The 17720-nt window shown below is 39.1% G+C and overlaps 1 protein-coding gene across 2 annotated transcripts in view; it reads right to left on the bottom strand.

Annotated features, from left to right (window-relative positions):
- CA13 (carbonic anhydrase 13) overlaps window positions 1–17720 on the bottom strand; it is a 28948-nt gene that overhangs the window by 10549 nt on the left and 679 nt on the right. For both annotated transcript variants that reach the window (XM_074354866.1, XM_010951934.3), the window contains exons 2-4: window positions 13363–13560; window positions 7575–7693; window positions 1284–1379 (exon numbers count right to left, since the gene is read on the bottom strand). In XM_074354866.1, the coding sequence (XP_074210967.1) occupies window positions 1284–1379; window positions 7575–7693; window positions 13363–13560 (413 nt within the window). The remainder of the gene's footprint in view (window positions 1–1283; window positions 1380–7574; window positions 7694–13362; window positions 13561–17720) is intronic.

The following is a 17720-nucleotide window of genomic DNA, read 5'->3' as shown; positions in this document are numbered from 1 at the left end:
TTTCAGAAGACATGGTTACTGGAGAAGATCAAGTCTGAATCACTTCATTTAGTCACTGTTTTTAAATTCTTTCATTGAAAAACCTAAGCCAGCGCAGAACAAGCAGTGATTGTTCTACACCGAGGCTGCCTTTCACCTGCCAGCCTTATCGCGCCAGAAAAATCTAAACAGGATAATGTTACAGGGCTCCCTGGCTGAACTACAACTTTGATTCCAAAACTAGCAGTAACCACTTCATACTTCTTCTGCTTTATGAACAGTTAGGATGCAGGTTAACTTGGGAGAAGCCTTGCTGAGGAAACTCTTACCCTGACACCTGCACTGTTAAACCAGACGTGACTTTCAGACCCTAGATCCACACCGACCATTGTGACATCAAAACATTAACAGAAAACATCACCTAGTTTCAGCCTAAAATGGTTTGAGGTCTTGAATCAAGGTGCTATATCATCATGAGGAGAATCCTTTAGAAAAAAAAAAAAATATATATATATATATGTGTTTCTTTTTCCATGATTAGGGGTGTCCTGAATCTACCTGAAGGTTTTAAGTCCTTCAGGACTAAAGTATAATCTCTTGCCCCACTTGGATCCCACAGCTACCACCAGACTGGTGACCAAAGGGAAGGACTGCGGCCACGCATGCCAGTCCCCACTCTGCCCCAAGCCTCCCCCAGTCCCAGTGCAGCAAGTTACATCACACGCACAGTCGGTGGCATAAGGGAAGCGCACGCCCTAAAGAATGTGGTCGCAGTGGGAGCTGAGCGGCCCCACCCACCCTCAGATGTTACAATAGTGATTCCTGTCTGACCACATGTGAATATCTGACAAAGGGAAATATAACAAAGTCTTTAAAAAATGCTCGGTGCCTTTGGGACAACAAACCACTGTGGTCAAACTAGTGCTTCAAGCGTTGGGAACTTGAACCTTACCCTGTCCTGTATCTCCAAACATTGAGCAATCAGGAAGAGTCTATTAAACAGAGTTGCTTCTCAAGATCTCAGCTGTTACTCCTGCTTCTCTTGCTGTTGCTGCCGCATTTGCTATTCTCATAAAAGCAATCAATGGACAATAAAAGGAACCATAAGACAATGCCCCTGGGGGAGTATTGGACCATCAGATGAATTATAAATTAATATATCATATTTTAATATTTATGTCAAAAGAAAACATTAAACCTAGAACTAGTGTACTATTTAAAAATGGTAGAATGTCTACTCCATCGCTGAAACTCTTGATCCAACCTGGTTGACTAGTTATTCAATGAGATCCATGGCTTCTCACCTGTAAAAATACTCCCAAGACAGCTAATCCATCCGGCTCGTGAGCTGCCTCAACAAAGCTGGGGTATTTGTCTGAATTCCAGTGAACGATGTGGAGCTGATTGCAGAGGAACACAAATAACTTAAATGTTAATTTTTTTAAAAAATCCTTAAAAACATAAAGGCAAATGAAATATTTATATAGATGTTCTGGCGCTGTGCACTTACAGGTAAAATGTATCCTTCACAAGAACCTTGAGCAGAATCTTCCTGTTTGCTTTTGTCTAGAAACTACAGCACACGCAGTGAAGAGTGAGTCACTTAGCTAGTCTGCAGAGGACTGTGTTGAGCTCTGCGTCACTAGAACTCTCTGGAGCGCCCAGCCATTGCTCCCAAGTGAGTTGGGCTCCTTCTCCGTGTCCACAGATGGGACCTCAAACATGCAGCCCTCAATCATCCCCCAGCTGGCGGCAGAGGCTGACGCATGAGCTCAGGCTCACAGGCAGGCAGAGAAGTCAACCCTGCACAGCAGATGTACCAGGGACAGTCCTGCTGCTGAGGACAGTGCCAGTTTTTCCTGAAACTGCCCAGTCCTGTGTTCACTACTGTAGTTTAAGACTCTTTATGGCTTGAAAATGCAAATTCTCCTGAAGGGTAATCTTCACCCATTTTCTACCTTCTAGGAGAATGTTCTGATCCTTTGCTGATCCTTTTCAAGTTTTAACAGGGAAAAGAGGCTTCCGGGTCTTGCAGCCAGAGGTGTCTGTGAAAGAAAATGAGAGGCAGCTGGTGCTGCCGGCAAGGAGAAGAGGGAAAAAAGGGAGAGACGAGGAGATGAGGACCTGGAACCCTAGGAAACAGGCTGCTGCATCCACTTCACAACTCGACCCCACGCGTGTGGCCGTCTGCAAAAATCCAAACGTGTCCTAAAGTCCTACCAATGTATAGATAAACAACAAGGTCCTGCTGTAGAGCACAGGGAACTATATTCAATACCTTGTAATGGCCTATAAAGAAAAAGAATATGAAAAGGAATACATATATATATATATATGTACAACTGAGTAACTATGCTGTACACCAGAAATTAACACAACATTGTAAACTGACTCTATTTCTGTGAAAAAAATAATAATAAAACAAAACAATCGTACCATTGTAAACAATGCAGAATCTCAACTCACAAACAAGCGTGAAGGGTCGTAGAGTAAGAGTAAGGCAGAAAACCCCCCTTGGAGGGTCTGGTCTTCATTCCTGGTTACAGGAAGGACACTCGCAGATAGAAGCCACAGAGCAACGCGGGCACCCAAATGACGTGGCCAAAACCGTGACTCGGCCATGCTGTCCAAGGGTCCCACATGAGGGACGGATTTCAGATAGGATCTCCTTCAAATGAACCCTGTGCCACCTCAGGAGGAAACACTTGTTCATGAAACGATTCATGCACAGATCACCCTTCTAGCTGACTGTTACAGAGAGAATTCAGTATATTCAAGCGAATGCTTTTATCCCTTCCTTTAAATATAATTTCATGTCTTCATGTCTTCAGGCAACTAATAGGGGAGGATTTCTAGATAAATAATCAGTTTATCATAAACTGCGAATTATAAAACTACAAAACAGTGCCTCATCCACGAACAAGCAAGGAAGGCTGTGGGATATCCAGACAGAAAATACAAAAGTGGATTCTCGCGGTGCTGTGTTCTATGTGGACGTGAGATAGTTGGGGCAGCGGGTGGGGAATAAAACGTGAAAACACTGGATGATGAAACACAATGCATTTGGCTCACATGAGACCGAAAGGGAGGGGCAGGAAAGTACCTTAGAGTTGTTTGAAATGGCTCCACGCCAACACAGCAGCTGGCTTAGTAAGAGATGAGACCAAAGAGACAGACGTGAATGCCCTCTTGAAGTTCACGACCACAACTGATTAGAAAATGAAGGTGTAAGTAACCAAAGACACATGAAATCTACATATCCTTCCACTGGTTAGAAAACAAGTATTTGAAATATTACGGGAAGCGAAAGCAAGAAAAACCTTTTGTCTTGGTAAACAAGCCCTTCTCTCTCCCACACATCTTGCTTCAGTGGCGGCGATCACCTTCAGAGGAACTGATAGCACTTTTATTAGCATTTGTATTTGAACTAAGACTCAAACAAACAACATACTCACATTCCTAAGAGTGAGAGTCACAGTGATTTGAGCTGAATGACAAGAAGCCACTGCACACACGGAGATGATAAGATTCTCCCCTACTAGAAAACCATTTCTAAATAATAGTATTATTCAACTTTAGTATTTTTAAACTGCACACTATTGACACATAAAATTTGTTTCGTACCCTGAAAGTCGCCATTAATGTTGAAATCGTAATTTTACTACCAACTACATATTTAACACACTTATCAGGCATGAGCTGTCATCAGATAAAGTTGCAAATATGCAGTGGACTATTAGCCTACTTTTTGTAGATGCTAAACTCTTAGGATAAAGTCTTTCATGATTTAGATTAACTTTAATCTCTCTCTGTAATGTCACGAATCATTAGATTAGGCCCCGAATTCAATTCTTATATGTTACAGCTTTAAATGGTTTTTTTTTTCATTTTTTCTTCCCATTTTTTATTTTTTAAGAGCAAATAACTTGATGATAGTCCTGAAGTTAGGTACAAAATAGCTGAAAATGCTAAGTAATCCCTTAGGATCATTTCTATAGTCAAGTACAAAGGGATCCCTTTTTAAAAAGAATATTGAAATAATTTATCTTTCAGTTATTTGGGGGGGTCGGGGGAGATAATTAGGTTCTTTATTTATTTGCGGGTGATCATTAGGTTATGTATTTATTTATTTAAGTGGAGGGACTGGGGGTTGAACCCAGGACTTCGTCCATGCTAAGCAGGCACTCTACCACTGAGCTATACCCTCCCCCCAACACACAAAGGGATCTTTTTGAACTTGAAACCAAAGGCAAGGGATTCCCAAGTACCTCCATCTCCAGCCCTGACCTCTCGTTTAAACTCCAGGTTTCTACCTAATGGCCCACTTGAATGTGAGCCTAGAACAGCTTATATGCATCTCCAACTTAACATGTCTAAGCAGACAGTCCGTTCCTCTCTGCCATCTGCTCCTCCTTGGACTTCAACATCTCAGCAAATGGCACAGCCATCCTCACAGCTGCTCAAGCCCAAATCTTAGGAGTGATTCCTCTTTTTCCTTCTTTCAATCTTCACATCCTTCTCACTGGCAAGTCCCACTGATTTTACCTCCCAAGCACATCACAGGTCTGTCTAGCTCTCTCCACCTCCAGAACCCCATGGTACCCATCACCATCGCTCACCTGAACTGCTTTCATCACCTAGTTTGTCTCCCTGATTCTTCGTTTGCCCTACCTCTTCACCACGGAGCAGCCGGTTATATTCTCTAAAGTATAAAACAGAACATGCCGTTCCCCCGCTGGAAATCTTCCACTGTCTTTGTCCTGCTGCATGAAGGCTAAACTCCCAACTGCTCCCCAAGCCCCCCAAAGACTGACGTGGTGTGATCCCTGCCAGCCTCTCTAAAACATGGCTGACAACTTGTCTCCCATTCATTCCAAGCCTAGAAGCCAGCATCTGTCTCTTCTTGAACCGGGCAACCTCATTTCTGCCTGAGAGCATTTGTACCTGCTGTTCCCACTTACTGGAAAGATCTCTCTCGATGTCCTCGAGTGGCTTCTGGTCATTCAGTCTCAATTCACATATCAGCTCAGAGAGGACTTTCTTAATCACCTGGTCACTCTACTAGTTCTAGGAACTTGGTATTGTTCCTAGAACCTACCACACACGATTTATTTATTTGTTTACTGTTGACCTCAAATACCTACCGACCCTGACGTCTGAGGCAGACTTCCTTTTCCTCCATAACACTCCTATCTCAAGCCAAAACCACTGCCTCCTCCCCTCCCTCGCCCTCAACCCCAGTCAATCAACAAACCCCACTGAAGCTGCACATCCAGCCAGCCAGCCCTCCAACTGCATCACCATCTACTACCTGAAACTTCCCCCAAAGCCTTATCACGCCTGCTTCAACCCAGTCTATTCTCAAACTGTAGCTTGAATGATATGTTTCAAACTCAAACATGATCACTTTCTGATTCAAGACCATTCAGTAGCTTCGCATTATACTTGAACAAAGTCCACAATCCTTACCGTGACTTACCTTAGTAAGACCAGGCCCCTCCAGCCTCTCCGACTTTATCCCCAACAAGCCTCCCCTTTGTTCTCCATGCTCTGATCACACTGGCCATCCTGCTCTTCAAGTATGTGGCACTCCTGCCCATCCCCATCCTCACACCTGATTCTGTGCGGGTGTCTCTCCCCTTTGCCTGGCTCACTCCTGCTCCTCTTTCAGGTTTGGAGTTGAAGCCCTTTTCCTCTAGGAAGCCTTTCCTGACCCATCCCTTCCTCTTCCCAGCATCCTCTTCAGGATGAGCATGGGTAAGCAGGGCCAAGACGGGACACACTGGGATTTCAGTGAAGTCTTAAAGAATGAATGAATGAGTCAGTGAATGAATGAATGCGTGCATGAACAAATGAAATAAGAGACAGCCTTAAATACACCTTAAAGGACAATATGAAATTCCAGTCCAAGCTTTATCCACTTCAAGAAGGAAAAACCTACAAAGATGGCCCTTGCTCTGCAAGTCAGGACTCTGAGCCTCTAGCAAATTTCAGGACATGAGGACCCTTTTCAGGAAACCACTTGCCAACTCAGAGTCAATCTCCCTGAGAGTGTCCTTTCAAGTTTGTGAAGCCAGAAGGTGTAAGCCTAAAGCAGTGTGGCCAATTTTCCTGAGTGGCTTAGGAAAATTACAGGGCAATGGTCCAAAGCCAGCTCTTAATCCCCACAAAACTTTTTAGATTTGGAACATGTCGAATTGAGAACACAAAACTTTGGAAAGCAAACACGAAAGCTATTCAGTGGGTGATATAAACCGAGACACCATACAGAGTCAAGAGTCTCACCTCCTACATTCTTGGCATCTTTCATCCATCACTGAAGAGCACTTTGGGTGGACATTTCATTCCTCCACCCCGAGGAAAGAGCTGGGCCCACACCCTAAGCACCTGGCCTCAAACAGAAGGGATTTCGTAAGCAAGAAGGGTGTTTTGGTTGATAGCCTCAAGGAGCAGATATACATGTAAATGGAAAAATAAAACTGGAAAGAAGTCTGTTTGCTGGATCTCTCTGAACAGCAAGGCTGTGAAAGAGAGTCTCAACTCCACAGCTCAGTAATTATGAGAAAATGAAGAAAAACTCTACTTGCCTGGCAACACTGCTCTGCCTCGCCTAGACGACCCACAAGCCACATTGTGTTCACTTTGGTTGAGTCGGACAAAACTTCACTCTCATCTCATGGTAAAGCTGAGTGTTAGCAATATTTAATTGTATTAAAACTTGAAGTATATTATGGTTTGTCCTTTAACCAGAGGATTCGAAAAAGTAGAATATTATCAATGAATATAATCATGAGGAAAAGGAATAACTTCCCAGTGAAAAAAAAAAAAGTCAATGAGCACTCTGTCGAATAACTAACAGAGACTCCACATTAATCCCTGGGATTGTAGAGGCAATGTAGACTTTAGGAGAGTCTGTGGCTTTCTTTTTTTTTTTTCCCTAAGAGGAGCTTTGCCATTTACCATTACCTCCATAATATGGACTTTACATGAGATTAGTATGTATTTGTGTCCGAACTAAATATGTACACAGTTGGGACTAAAACAAACATTTCTTTCTCTCCGTTTCACTGGCTTTTCAGGAAATACAACAGATATTATAGAAAGAATATGTAATTTGGTGTCGGACAAACCTGGATTTCAACCCATCTCAAATGCATCCTACCTGAATGAATTACTTAATCTAAGTCTACAGTTTATTCATTTCTCTCTCTCTTTTTTTTTAGTGTTTTTTTTTTTATATGGGAGAGGTAATTTAGGTTTGTTTGTTTGTTTGTTTACTTATTTATTTTATTTTAAACAGAGGTCCTGGGGATTGAACCCAGGACTTTGTGCGTGCTAGCAAGCACTCTCCCACTGAGCTATATCCTCCCCCTATTCATTTCTAACATGGGCACCCTAAGCTCTAAGGCTCAGAAGGGCTGAATTTGTGGCTCTCATTTTGTTAAACTCTCATACTGATAGAATAAAACAATTTCACCCACTGAGATACCTAACTGGCATAGGATCTGTTTGGGGTCAAGGGAGTGTCCTCTGTGTCCCTGAAATCTCACCACATAGAAAAACTCGAAACCGTGGGTACATGTCTGCTGGCTCACCTCAGCGGCATATCTCACTCCATCCACCACGTGTTCAGAGCCGTGATCATCAGCGGATCCCCAGTGAAGGTGAAACTGGCGTAACCTGTAGCTTCCAGTGAGCGGACCCCCACGCAGAACTAAACATCAATACATTTTAAATTGTTAGCAAGAAAGAAAAAATGTACACATGCTGTCCCAACCCACAGCATCTCCCTGAATTACTCAACATGTCCATGGCCCCGAGGAGTTTTTTAGAAATGTGTCACTCAGTTTGCTGCCAGAAACACAACTGGTAGGTAAATGAGGAATAAAAACAAACATTTGAAAAGGTTAGAGAGCCCACATTACAGATTTTTATCAAATAACTGGGAAATCATAACAGACACACTGGTTAAAAAAGAAGTAGAAGAAATTAGGAGTTCATAACGGTGAAGAATGGCTCTGTTTAATGCAGGAGGTCAGCCTCTCTAAATAAGAACCTTGAACTTGGGAGGGCAGTCCTGCATCACGGTTAGTGAATTGGCTTCGGCATTGGAAGACCTGGGTTCACACTCTCTTTACCAACTGTGTGATCTTGCACAAACCTTTTAACCTTGAAGCTTCAGTTTTTCATGTCTATAACCTCAAGACAGTAACGCTACCTCCTCCTACACTGTTGTGAAAAGAGAACGAAAACTGAACGCAAAGCACTTACCACTGCCGGCCAGACAGCCAGCACGCTGGACATATTTGCCATTATTACTATTTTATTGCTGTTATCATTACTACAAAACCCGGCGAAGTAAGCATGTTTTTTATACTTGAATTCTATCTTCTTGAGGAAACATAAAATAGAGGACAAAATTAACTCTTTTTTAAAAAATCCATCACATCTTTGTCCCTTTGGCAGGGTATATTTTAGTACCTCGCCTCAACAAATATGATCTCTAAAAACCATGGCAATAGAATCATATGTTAAGTAAATAGAAAAGCTTCTTAATAGAAAATACAGCCCTAAACTGTCTCCTCCCAATTAATCTTTATTGGACATGCTTTAAAGGATATGGGAGGATAAGGAAGCATTGGATGCTGGTTACACCAAAAGCATTACTAATTGCTCATCAACACCCAATAGGATTAAGTGCTGGATTGGTGAGGTGCAGCCTTAACAATAGTTTGATTTAAATTACCCTCCTCTTCCTATCTCCAAATTTGGCAAGAATGATCCACCTTATATAAGAAGCAAAAGACGTTAAGAGGTATCACATGCAGTCTTCTACAAACAGCAAGAAAAAAAGGACAAGATAATACAGTTGCTAAGACACATCCCTCTTTGAGCTACATTGTAGGAGAAAGAGTAACACAGACTGCCAGCTGTCTGGACCAGTACAGCTGAACTCATTTCTCCCTGACTCAGTTTGACTCAGCTGAAGTTGAACACTAGTGATTAAGAATTGGTATAGCAGTCAGAGTCAGCAGACCTGGGAATACTCCCAGCTCAGCTACTAAATTCTGAGATCTTTCCAAACTCACTTAAGCCTCTATGGGCTTCAGCTTTCTTGTCTGTATTTGTGATTGTTTGTCTGTTTTTAATGGGGAGATTGGACTGGATGCTCCTTATCTTCTACAGTTCCCAAAACGTCATAAGGGAAAAAAAATGGGAGCGAATATAATAAAATTTGTTGTAAGGTCGAATGGTTGGGGCTTCCTTGAGATTCATTTGGATCCAGATTTCTTTATGATAAATAAAGAACGCTATTTTCAAAGCCCTCTAAAAAATAAAAGTGAAGAGAAAACCATTTACACCAGACTCTAGAGCTCGCTCTTCTGTTACTCTGCCACAAACTGAAAATTTTACTGTTTTTTCTCCCACTGGACAATGTCCAAGAGGGCAGACACTGCCTGCTTGTGTCCCTGTGGGACCCGTCACCTAACACGGCAACTATCACAGAGGAGATCCACAGTAAATATACGATAAGTGAATGAATAAAATATTTGATTTGTATTTAAACAAACACTTTCAAAGATGATTCAGAGACAAGTAAATTTAAAAGGCACACTTCTCTAAGTGACTCCACATAGCACAGATGCAGTGGCATTCCAAATCAAAAGACATCAACAGCTCTTTTGTTTCTTTTTTCCCTTGCTGTTGCATAAAAAGACCTAAGCTGAACCATAAAGTCATGCCTTCATAGGTAAGAAGCAGATTAGAGAGCTGGAGTGATCAGTGTGGAACTGACTTTGGGAGAAGATGAAAGCCAGCTGGCTCAGGAGAAGAAAGTGATATCAAAAAACACACATTATTAGGGAAACATTCAAGAATAATGGTCTCTGGAAAGCCTGCTGTGAATCCAGGGTTTAAAGCCAGATCAGCACACCTTTGCTTAGTTAAGCAATGGAGATTGCCTTACTCTTTACATATCTGGACTCTACATTTGAGTGTTTCAACTGAAATCTCCAGCCTGGGACTATGAGATCAAATGTCTGATCATGAAGACCCTTCTCTTGGAGCAGTGCTGTTCTGAAGAAACACAGAGTGGGAAAGAGGAAGTCGAAATACCAAGGTTAATTTATCACTAACTTTGAGATGGTCTGTCGTAAAACAGCTCAACTATAGTATAAAATGAATAACGGTGACAAAATCATTTTTAATGAGAATGATTAAGTGTTTTGTTCAAGAGTTAAATTATTCTTCTTCCTTTCCAACCTAGATGAGTAAGTATATATTGTTGTTTCCATATCATGTTTGATACAAGTCATTATTTCTCCAAACTCATGCTTGCCATACATATATAAAATAGTCCACGTATTCTTCCATTAAGATTTTTAAAAATCTATTCCAAATAATACTCTCATATAGGAAGTCTAGAGAGATTATGAAAACAGAGTTAAATGCCATTAAAGTTTGGAAAACTTTTAATAACTTAGGAAAAGGATGTCTGTCATTTGCCATATGCTACAAAAACCAACTAGAAATGTATGTGTTATTCTACTGAACTTGACTTTTTCATTGTCAGTAATTTGCTTACCCTACTCATTTCCAAATCTACAATATCATCAGCTACCTTAAATGATAAGCCAGGCTGGTGACAAAATCAGAAAAAAAAAATTAATTTGCAAGTCAACACCCTTTGTCTGTTCATGCACTGACTATCTCACTAGGATGCAAACTCTTTTAAAGTAGAAACAATCTTGTTCTCCTGTATCCCCAGTGCCTAGGAGAGTGCCTGGATCAAAAAACAAAAATGTTACTAAGATAAAGTAAGAAAGAGACATCACCTGCAGAAGCACTCCTGCACAAACTTTGTGTGTAAGGATGCTACTGAAGTGACCTGGGCACCACCAAAGGTGCTCATCCACAGAAAGGACACAGACAATTATTATTCATTATGATTTTTATTACTAGCTATTAATAATTATTGAGTATTTACTACATGCCAGGAACTATCTCATTTATTAAATCAAAAAAAAGTAATACCACAGCCTTTAAAAATTAAATATTCAAACAATAAATAATCTACCAATGTTTAAACTACTAAGGTGTCAAACGGTAAATATTCATTGATTTCTGGTGGTTTGCAATTTTATTAGGGCTTCACCTATGTATACTAAGGCTTGCTGGACCATTGTCCCAAATCATGGTATTTTCCATGTCCTCCAAGGAACATCATACCAAAAAAAAAAAACTTTCAAGTACCTACTGTGTGCCAGGCACCATGGACAGCAGATGAGCAAGACAGAGCTGCTGCTCACAAAGGAGCCTTTAGCTGAGCAGAAAGAACCAACTGGCAGTCACATTGGGAAGCCCTGTGAAGGGACAGGTCTGGGATGCTACGGGAGGGGTGGCAGGGCCAGTCGGGTGAGATTCCCAAAGGGCTGGGATCCTGTCTGGGTTCCGAAAGACCAGAAGCTCAGGTCAGAACACCCTTGACTTTCCTCATCAGATTACTATTTCCCCTCCACAACAGCCAATAGTTCTTCCTGATGAATTTTTTCCTGCGTGAATCTCACATCCGCCTATCCCTTTTTAAAGGACTATTAAAAATCTGAAGGGTGGGTGACCACAGGTTAACCATTAGCTGTGCAGCGGCCCAGCCAAAGAAGCCCTGCCAGGATTATGGACCATGGACCATGAGAAAAGTTTCATGCCTCTGGTTTCTTGACTGGTAGGCTTCGGAGTTAGCTGTGATCAAAATGACTTCTTTTCAAAATGGAAATATTTTATTCAAAATAAAATGTCTGGCCACAGAAGTATCTTTGTGTTTTTTATAGTTAACCAAATAAAAAGAAAACTCAGAATAATGTATTTTAACTATGGTGGTATCTACTCTTTAACTAATTTAATCTCCCAGATCACCATGGAACATTCTCTTTGTTTATCTTGAGAAAAAAGAAAGAGAATCAGGACTTATATTTATGTAGCTTCTGGCTCAGAGGAAGACAAAGTACTTTATGGATATTTTCAATTAACCCTGGCAATTTCATTGTGATCTAGGTAGACGTGGGACCTTCACTCATGGGAAAGGACACACAGCAGCCATCACAGACACGGTGTCAAATCTGGAAACAGAGATGAACTGATTCCACTGAAGAACCCAAGGTAGAGGAAAATGAAATAAAGAGAGGGAAAGAGAAGGAATAGGAGGGAGAGAGAAAAAGAGAGCAAGGAGATCCAAATCATCATGGGGCAAATGAGACTAAGAATTTTTTATGACTGAGATTTTTTATGAACAAGTTTTAGATGAAGTACAATCTGATCATTCTGTATCTGAAAGTAGGCATGGGTAAGCTCAGTCTGTTTGTCTGCTGAGATATCATAAACAGTGTCAAACTACCATAACGGGTGGTGTAAACTTTAGAAAACTTGGACTACTTCCACAATGTACCCATCACATCAACCGTATCTATTAACACAGATTCACAAAACGGAGGGCTTTGAAGGAAAGACAATTGAATACATGGAAAAAGTGAAGTTTGTCCTCCCCCAAAAAGGTGAAAATACCATGTGTTAAACTTTCCTTAGGCATTTTTACAATGTTCTGATGAAAATGGATCACTTTTATGAATTAAACAAATATGAAGAAGAAATGCAACAGGCTTCTAATTTTTGCTAACAACAGAGCATTACCTAAACACAAGATATTATTACTAAACTAAATTTGAGCTTAATGAATAAGTGAAAACTTTCTTCTAATTAAGGATTTTTATAATTTAACTATATTTTTCATTAATAGAATAAATACAGCATCATACTAATATGAGACTAAATAAAAAAATAATTTGTCAAAAGCCTTAAAGAGTGTTCCAAAATATGATTCTAATTGTTTCTGTCATCTTACTTTTAAACTTGATATTATCTATTCCTTGAGCAGGACATATGCTTGAAGAAAGAGTAAATGTTCATTTTAAAGAAATTCTCTTTTCTACATCATTCAGTTATTAAATTAACAAATAAACTAGGTTTTTTTGGTTGGTCGATTATTTATTCCCAGTGCAAAAGACATTATCCCATGAAGGAATCAAACAAAACTTCTATTATAAGCTCTAGCAAAATACTAATAAGGAGGGGAGGAAAGTATAGCTCAAGTCGTAGAGCACCTGCTTAGCGTGCACGAGGTCCTGGGTTCAATCCCCAGTGCTTCCATTAAGAAAAAAATTAAATAAGCAAACCTAATTACCTTCCCCTCTTAAAAAAAAAAAAAAACAACTAAAAAAAATACTAATTTGGAACATACAGTGCATAGGTATCTCAAACATGAAAGATAAGAACATGCCATCCAATTACCCAAGCCCCTCACCCCCAACAACAACAACAAAAAAAGCCAACCTGATTTGTCCTCTGTGTCATCAAAGTCAACGCAGAAGGAATGGCCACTATTACTGATGATTTTGGCTGAGCTTGCGTCATACTTGATACTAAGAGGTCGGAGGGAAGAGTCATATTTCACTTCTTTGGTTTTAATCTCAATCGGAGACTGCTGATCCCCATCAGCAATAGGGAAAAATTGATTCCAATGAATAGGACCTTTAATATATAGGACAAAAGAAAAGGACTGAATAACTTACTACATTCAACAAATATTTCTTGAGTGCCAAGCACTGCGCTTGAGATTGGAGAAAAAACAAAGGTTAATAAAACAAGATTTTTATCCTCAGCACTTTAACATCTAATTACTTTTTTTTAATTTTGTTTTGTTTTACAAGCTGAGTTGCTTTTCTTATAGGTTTGCCTTAATTCATCTTCAGAATTAAACTAATCCTGGCAGACAAAAGAGCATGTAAGTTTATAAAGTATTTTGCAAACGCCTTCTACCAAACTAAAAACAACAATGCAATTCACCGTTGAACACAGTGCGATTCAGTCTCAGCTCTAAGAATGAGCTGTGATAACTCCACAGGTCAAGTCGATGCGCTGAAAGAATTCATGGAGCTGAAAAAGCTGTGTGGCCGAAAAAGGGTGTAGTTCTTAACGATGCTCTCTCTCCTTGCTTCATCACTTACCGTACCTTTGGGTGTTACCTACGCCTCCACTCAATTACCTGTAAATGTGCAACGGGTATACTAAGAAAATATATAAGTTTATCACATAGAATAATCCATGTAAAAGTCCGCACCATGTCAGGAAATGTCATATTGTTGGTTTTCTGCAGAGGAGTCAGGTAACAAGTTATTTCTCTCTATATTTCAGAAGATCCTTCCATGGTTATTACAATACTCTGTTTGAATTCCAACACAAGGGACCACTGTCATCCCAATCCTCCATTCACAGTCAAAATGGCATTAATTTCCAAATCAGACACGTTTGGCAAATCGAGGTGAACCAATAAACTGGAAGTTCCCTTGTCTGGTCTCTTCATTTCTCTGAGAGACTCGATTCAAGTTCTTGCCTCTCAAGATCAACAGCAAGGTTGCAGCTTCAAGTAAGCTGCAAGCCATTCTACAGACGTGAGTCACTTTACAAATTAGAGGTTCTCGTTTTCTCCGTGTGCCTGCAATTTACACAGCCACCACCAGGTCAGTAGCACGTGGGGCTGCTGACTAAGCTTTTTCTGACTTCTTTAACCAACCAATTTGATTTCTCTAAGACTCAAGTCCCTATTAAAATAACACAGCATGATAATGAATTAGGCATTTGTTACTAACAAGAACAAATTTTGTTTTTAAAGGGAAGATCCAGAATGAAAGTTCAAGAAATGCAAATATATCACAATCATCAACAGCTTCAACTTCTAAGTCTAATGCACCTTATGACTCTTCTTTTTCACAAAGGAAAAAGTATAAATTCTTTCTTTCACACATGTTTCAGGTACAAGAAGTCACAGCATGAGTACACCACCAAATAATTTAGAAGTTGTTCTCTTACGAATCGTACACTTTGGACTTAAAAGCTACTTGAACTTCAAAAGTCCTTGCTTATAAGTTATCGGAGAAAAGGTATTGCATGCATTTCCTTACTTATTAACCATCCTCATTTACCTTCCTAGTACTTTTCTGGATACAATCTAGCCCTTTTTTATGTGAAAAAAAAATTCTACTTCACTATCCCCAAGTACGAGTTAACCTAATGAGAATCAGATTTCAAATATGCAATGTGTGTGTCATAAAGTTGCTGACTTCCTTCCAATCAGGAAAGAGCTTCCTTCTCCTTTTAATTCCCCTATTCTCCTATTTCCAGTCCTTTATAACCAGAACTATTTTTAAAAGCAGAGGCAAACCAAAATAAAATAAAAATAATACCACCTTGCATCAATTAGTCAATATTATCTATTGGCCACTATGGTAGGTTTATTTCCCTGCCTCTTAAAGAGGTCCTTCTTTTTAAATTTTTCCAAAACATTCAACTTTAAACCCATTTAAACACAGTTCATAAGAAGAGATAGATGATGGTTCTACCACTGACTCAGGAACTTTTGAATATCCATAGAGTGAGGTAGTTTTCAGTGGTTGTCACATTTCCTAAACTAAACCAATAACACTATCAAAGATTAGTGGAAGAAGTTAGAAGCTGTTCATGAAGGTGGTACCCCCTTCTGATGCTTCACCTCTTGATGATCCATTTTATCATCACCACTATTCCCAGCTTAAGTTTCCTTTTATCTGCTCATTCGCTGCTCTTGCTTGTCTAAACCAAAATCAAGAAACGAAACTTGCCCAGTCAGGAGACAACATATTTCCAATAGGAGTTTGCCAGAGTTGATCTACTTGAAGGTGTGGTCCTCAGAGAGCTATTGTATTCAAAGCAGAAATACAAAATCACTCCTTGTTAATGGCTTTTCTTAGGTGGATTTTTTTTTTAATGTTTTCAAATTTTTATTTTAGTTTTCTCTTCCAGTTTTATTGGGATATAATTGGCACTGTATAAGTTTCAGGTGTACAGCAAAATGATTTGACTTACATTATGATATCATTATAATAAGTTTCATGAAAATGTATCATATAGAGACAAAATTAAAGAAATAGAAAAAAACACTTTTTTCCTTTTGATGAGAACTCAAGCATTAACTTAGGATTAAGTCTCTTAACAATTTTCAAATATAACATACAGTAATGTTAATTATAATTACACTATTATATATAATTATATCATGTTGCTATATCTTGTTGTACATTACATCCCCAGTACTTATTTATTTTATAACTAGAAGAATGTACCTTTTGATCACCTTCATCCAGTTCTTCCTTCCCACCCACTGTGGTAATCACCAATCTGATCTCTTTGTTTATGAGTTTGTTTATTTATTTTTAAAGCATAATTTTTTGGGGGGAGGAGTAATTAGGTTTATTTATGTATTTATTTATTTGATGGAGGTACTGGGGATTGAATCCAGGACCTCATGAACGCTAAGTATGTGCTCTATCACTGAGCTCTACCCTCCCTCCTTTAAAGCGTAATTTACCTACCACACTATGTTAGTTGCTAGTGCACAACATAGTGATTCAACATTTTTATACATTACAAAATGATCACCCTGGTAAGTCTAGTCAACATCTGTCACCATTCAAAGATATTACGTAATTTTTGACTATATCCCCCACGATGTACATTTCATCCTTGTGATTCATTCATTTTGTAACTGGACGGTTATACCTCTTAATCTCCCTCACCTATTTCTAAGATGAGTTTTTAAAATTTCAGGAGATGAGCTTCACTGAAGCCATATTTTCCACCGTATTAAAGAGGAATCAATAGCCACTGATTGAAAATACCCTTCTTCCTAGTCATAGTGAGGACACTGTTGACACTCAGTAACTACCAAATAACAGTAATAAAAATTATTCCTAGCAGGGAAGGAAATTAAAAGGAGTTCATTTTGTGGGTTTCTTTCCTATGCATAAATTGAAAATTAGCAAAATGTGAGATTATAAATATAGTCTCCATCAAAAAGAAATGCATCTAAATTATACCCTTCATTATTTAAAACTCTGAATTTCACACACTGCCATTTTTAAGTTGGCAGGTTAATCATAGCCTCAAAAGGCTACAGTTAGAAATAAAATTTTCTGTTTCTTTGTGAAAGTAAACTTTCTATAAAATTACCTCTACAGTACTTCCCAATAATATGCATGTTAATCCAAGGAAAGTATTATTATTGTTGATATCACTGTTATTATTCACAGACCTAATATTGGCAAGTGATTCACTATAAAGCTTTCTTGGTGTCACTTTGTAGTTATTTCAAATTGAAATAATCAGTTCAGTTTAATGTAAAAACAAGAAAAATGATTCACTTTTGATAATTGAGAATATACAGGAAGAAATGTATCTACATCTTATTATTACTGTTGCTTCCATCAATAAACACATTTTTACCAATGTGTTAAAATTCCAATAATCCTTTGCTAACAGTTTCTGAAAGGACAAATGTGGGAGAAGGACTAAGCGTGGAGAAGTAGCTTAAAATATAACTTCATTTCCCAGAAAGAACCTAAAATCTTGCTAAAACCAGCAGTACCAGTCAACCAACAGCGAGTTGCTAGTGGACCCTTTTATAGTAACAGCTATTAAGAAATTTGCAGTCTTTTGGTTGCCAAGAAGGCAACTTAAGTCTTCAGTGTTGCAATTCAAGTCATTAGAATTTCTCAAGTATATTTTCAAATATTTTCCATGATTTGTTTCCCCTAGGTGAATAATGAGCTTAATTAAAAGACTGAAAGCAAGTTTGTCCTCAATTCACTGAAGTGTGT

This window comes from Camelus bactrianus, chromosome 29, assembly GCF_048773025.1.
Source record: "Camelus bactrianus isolate YW-2024 breed Bactrian camel chromosome 29, ASM4877302v1, whole genome shotgun sequence".
Classification (NCBI taxonomy): Eukaryota; Metazoa; Chordata; class Mammalia; order Artiodactyla; family Camelidae; genus Camelus; species Camelus bactrianus.
Note: the sequence above shows the minus strand (reverse complement) of the source record. Positions and strands in the feature narration are given on the sequence as shown.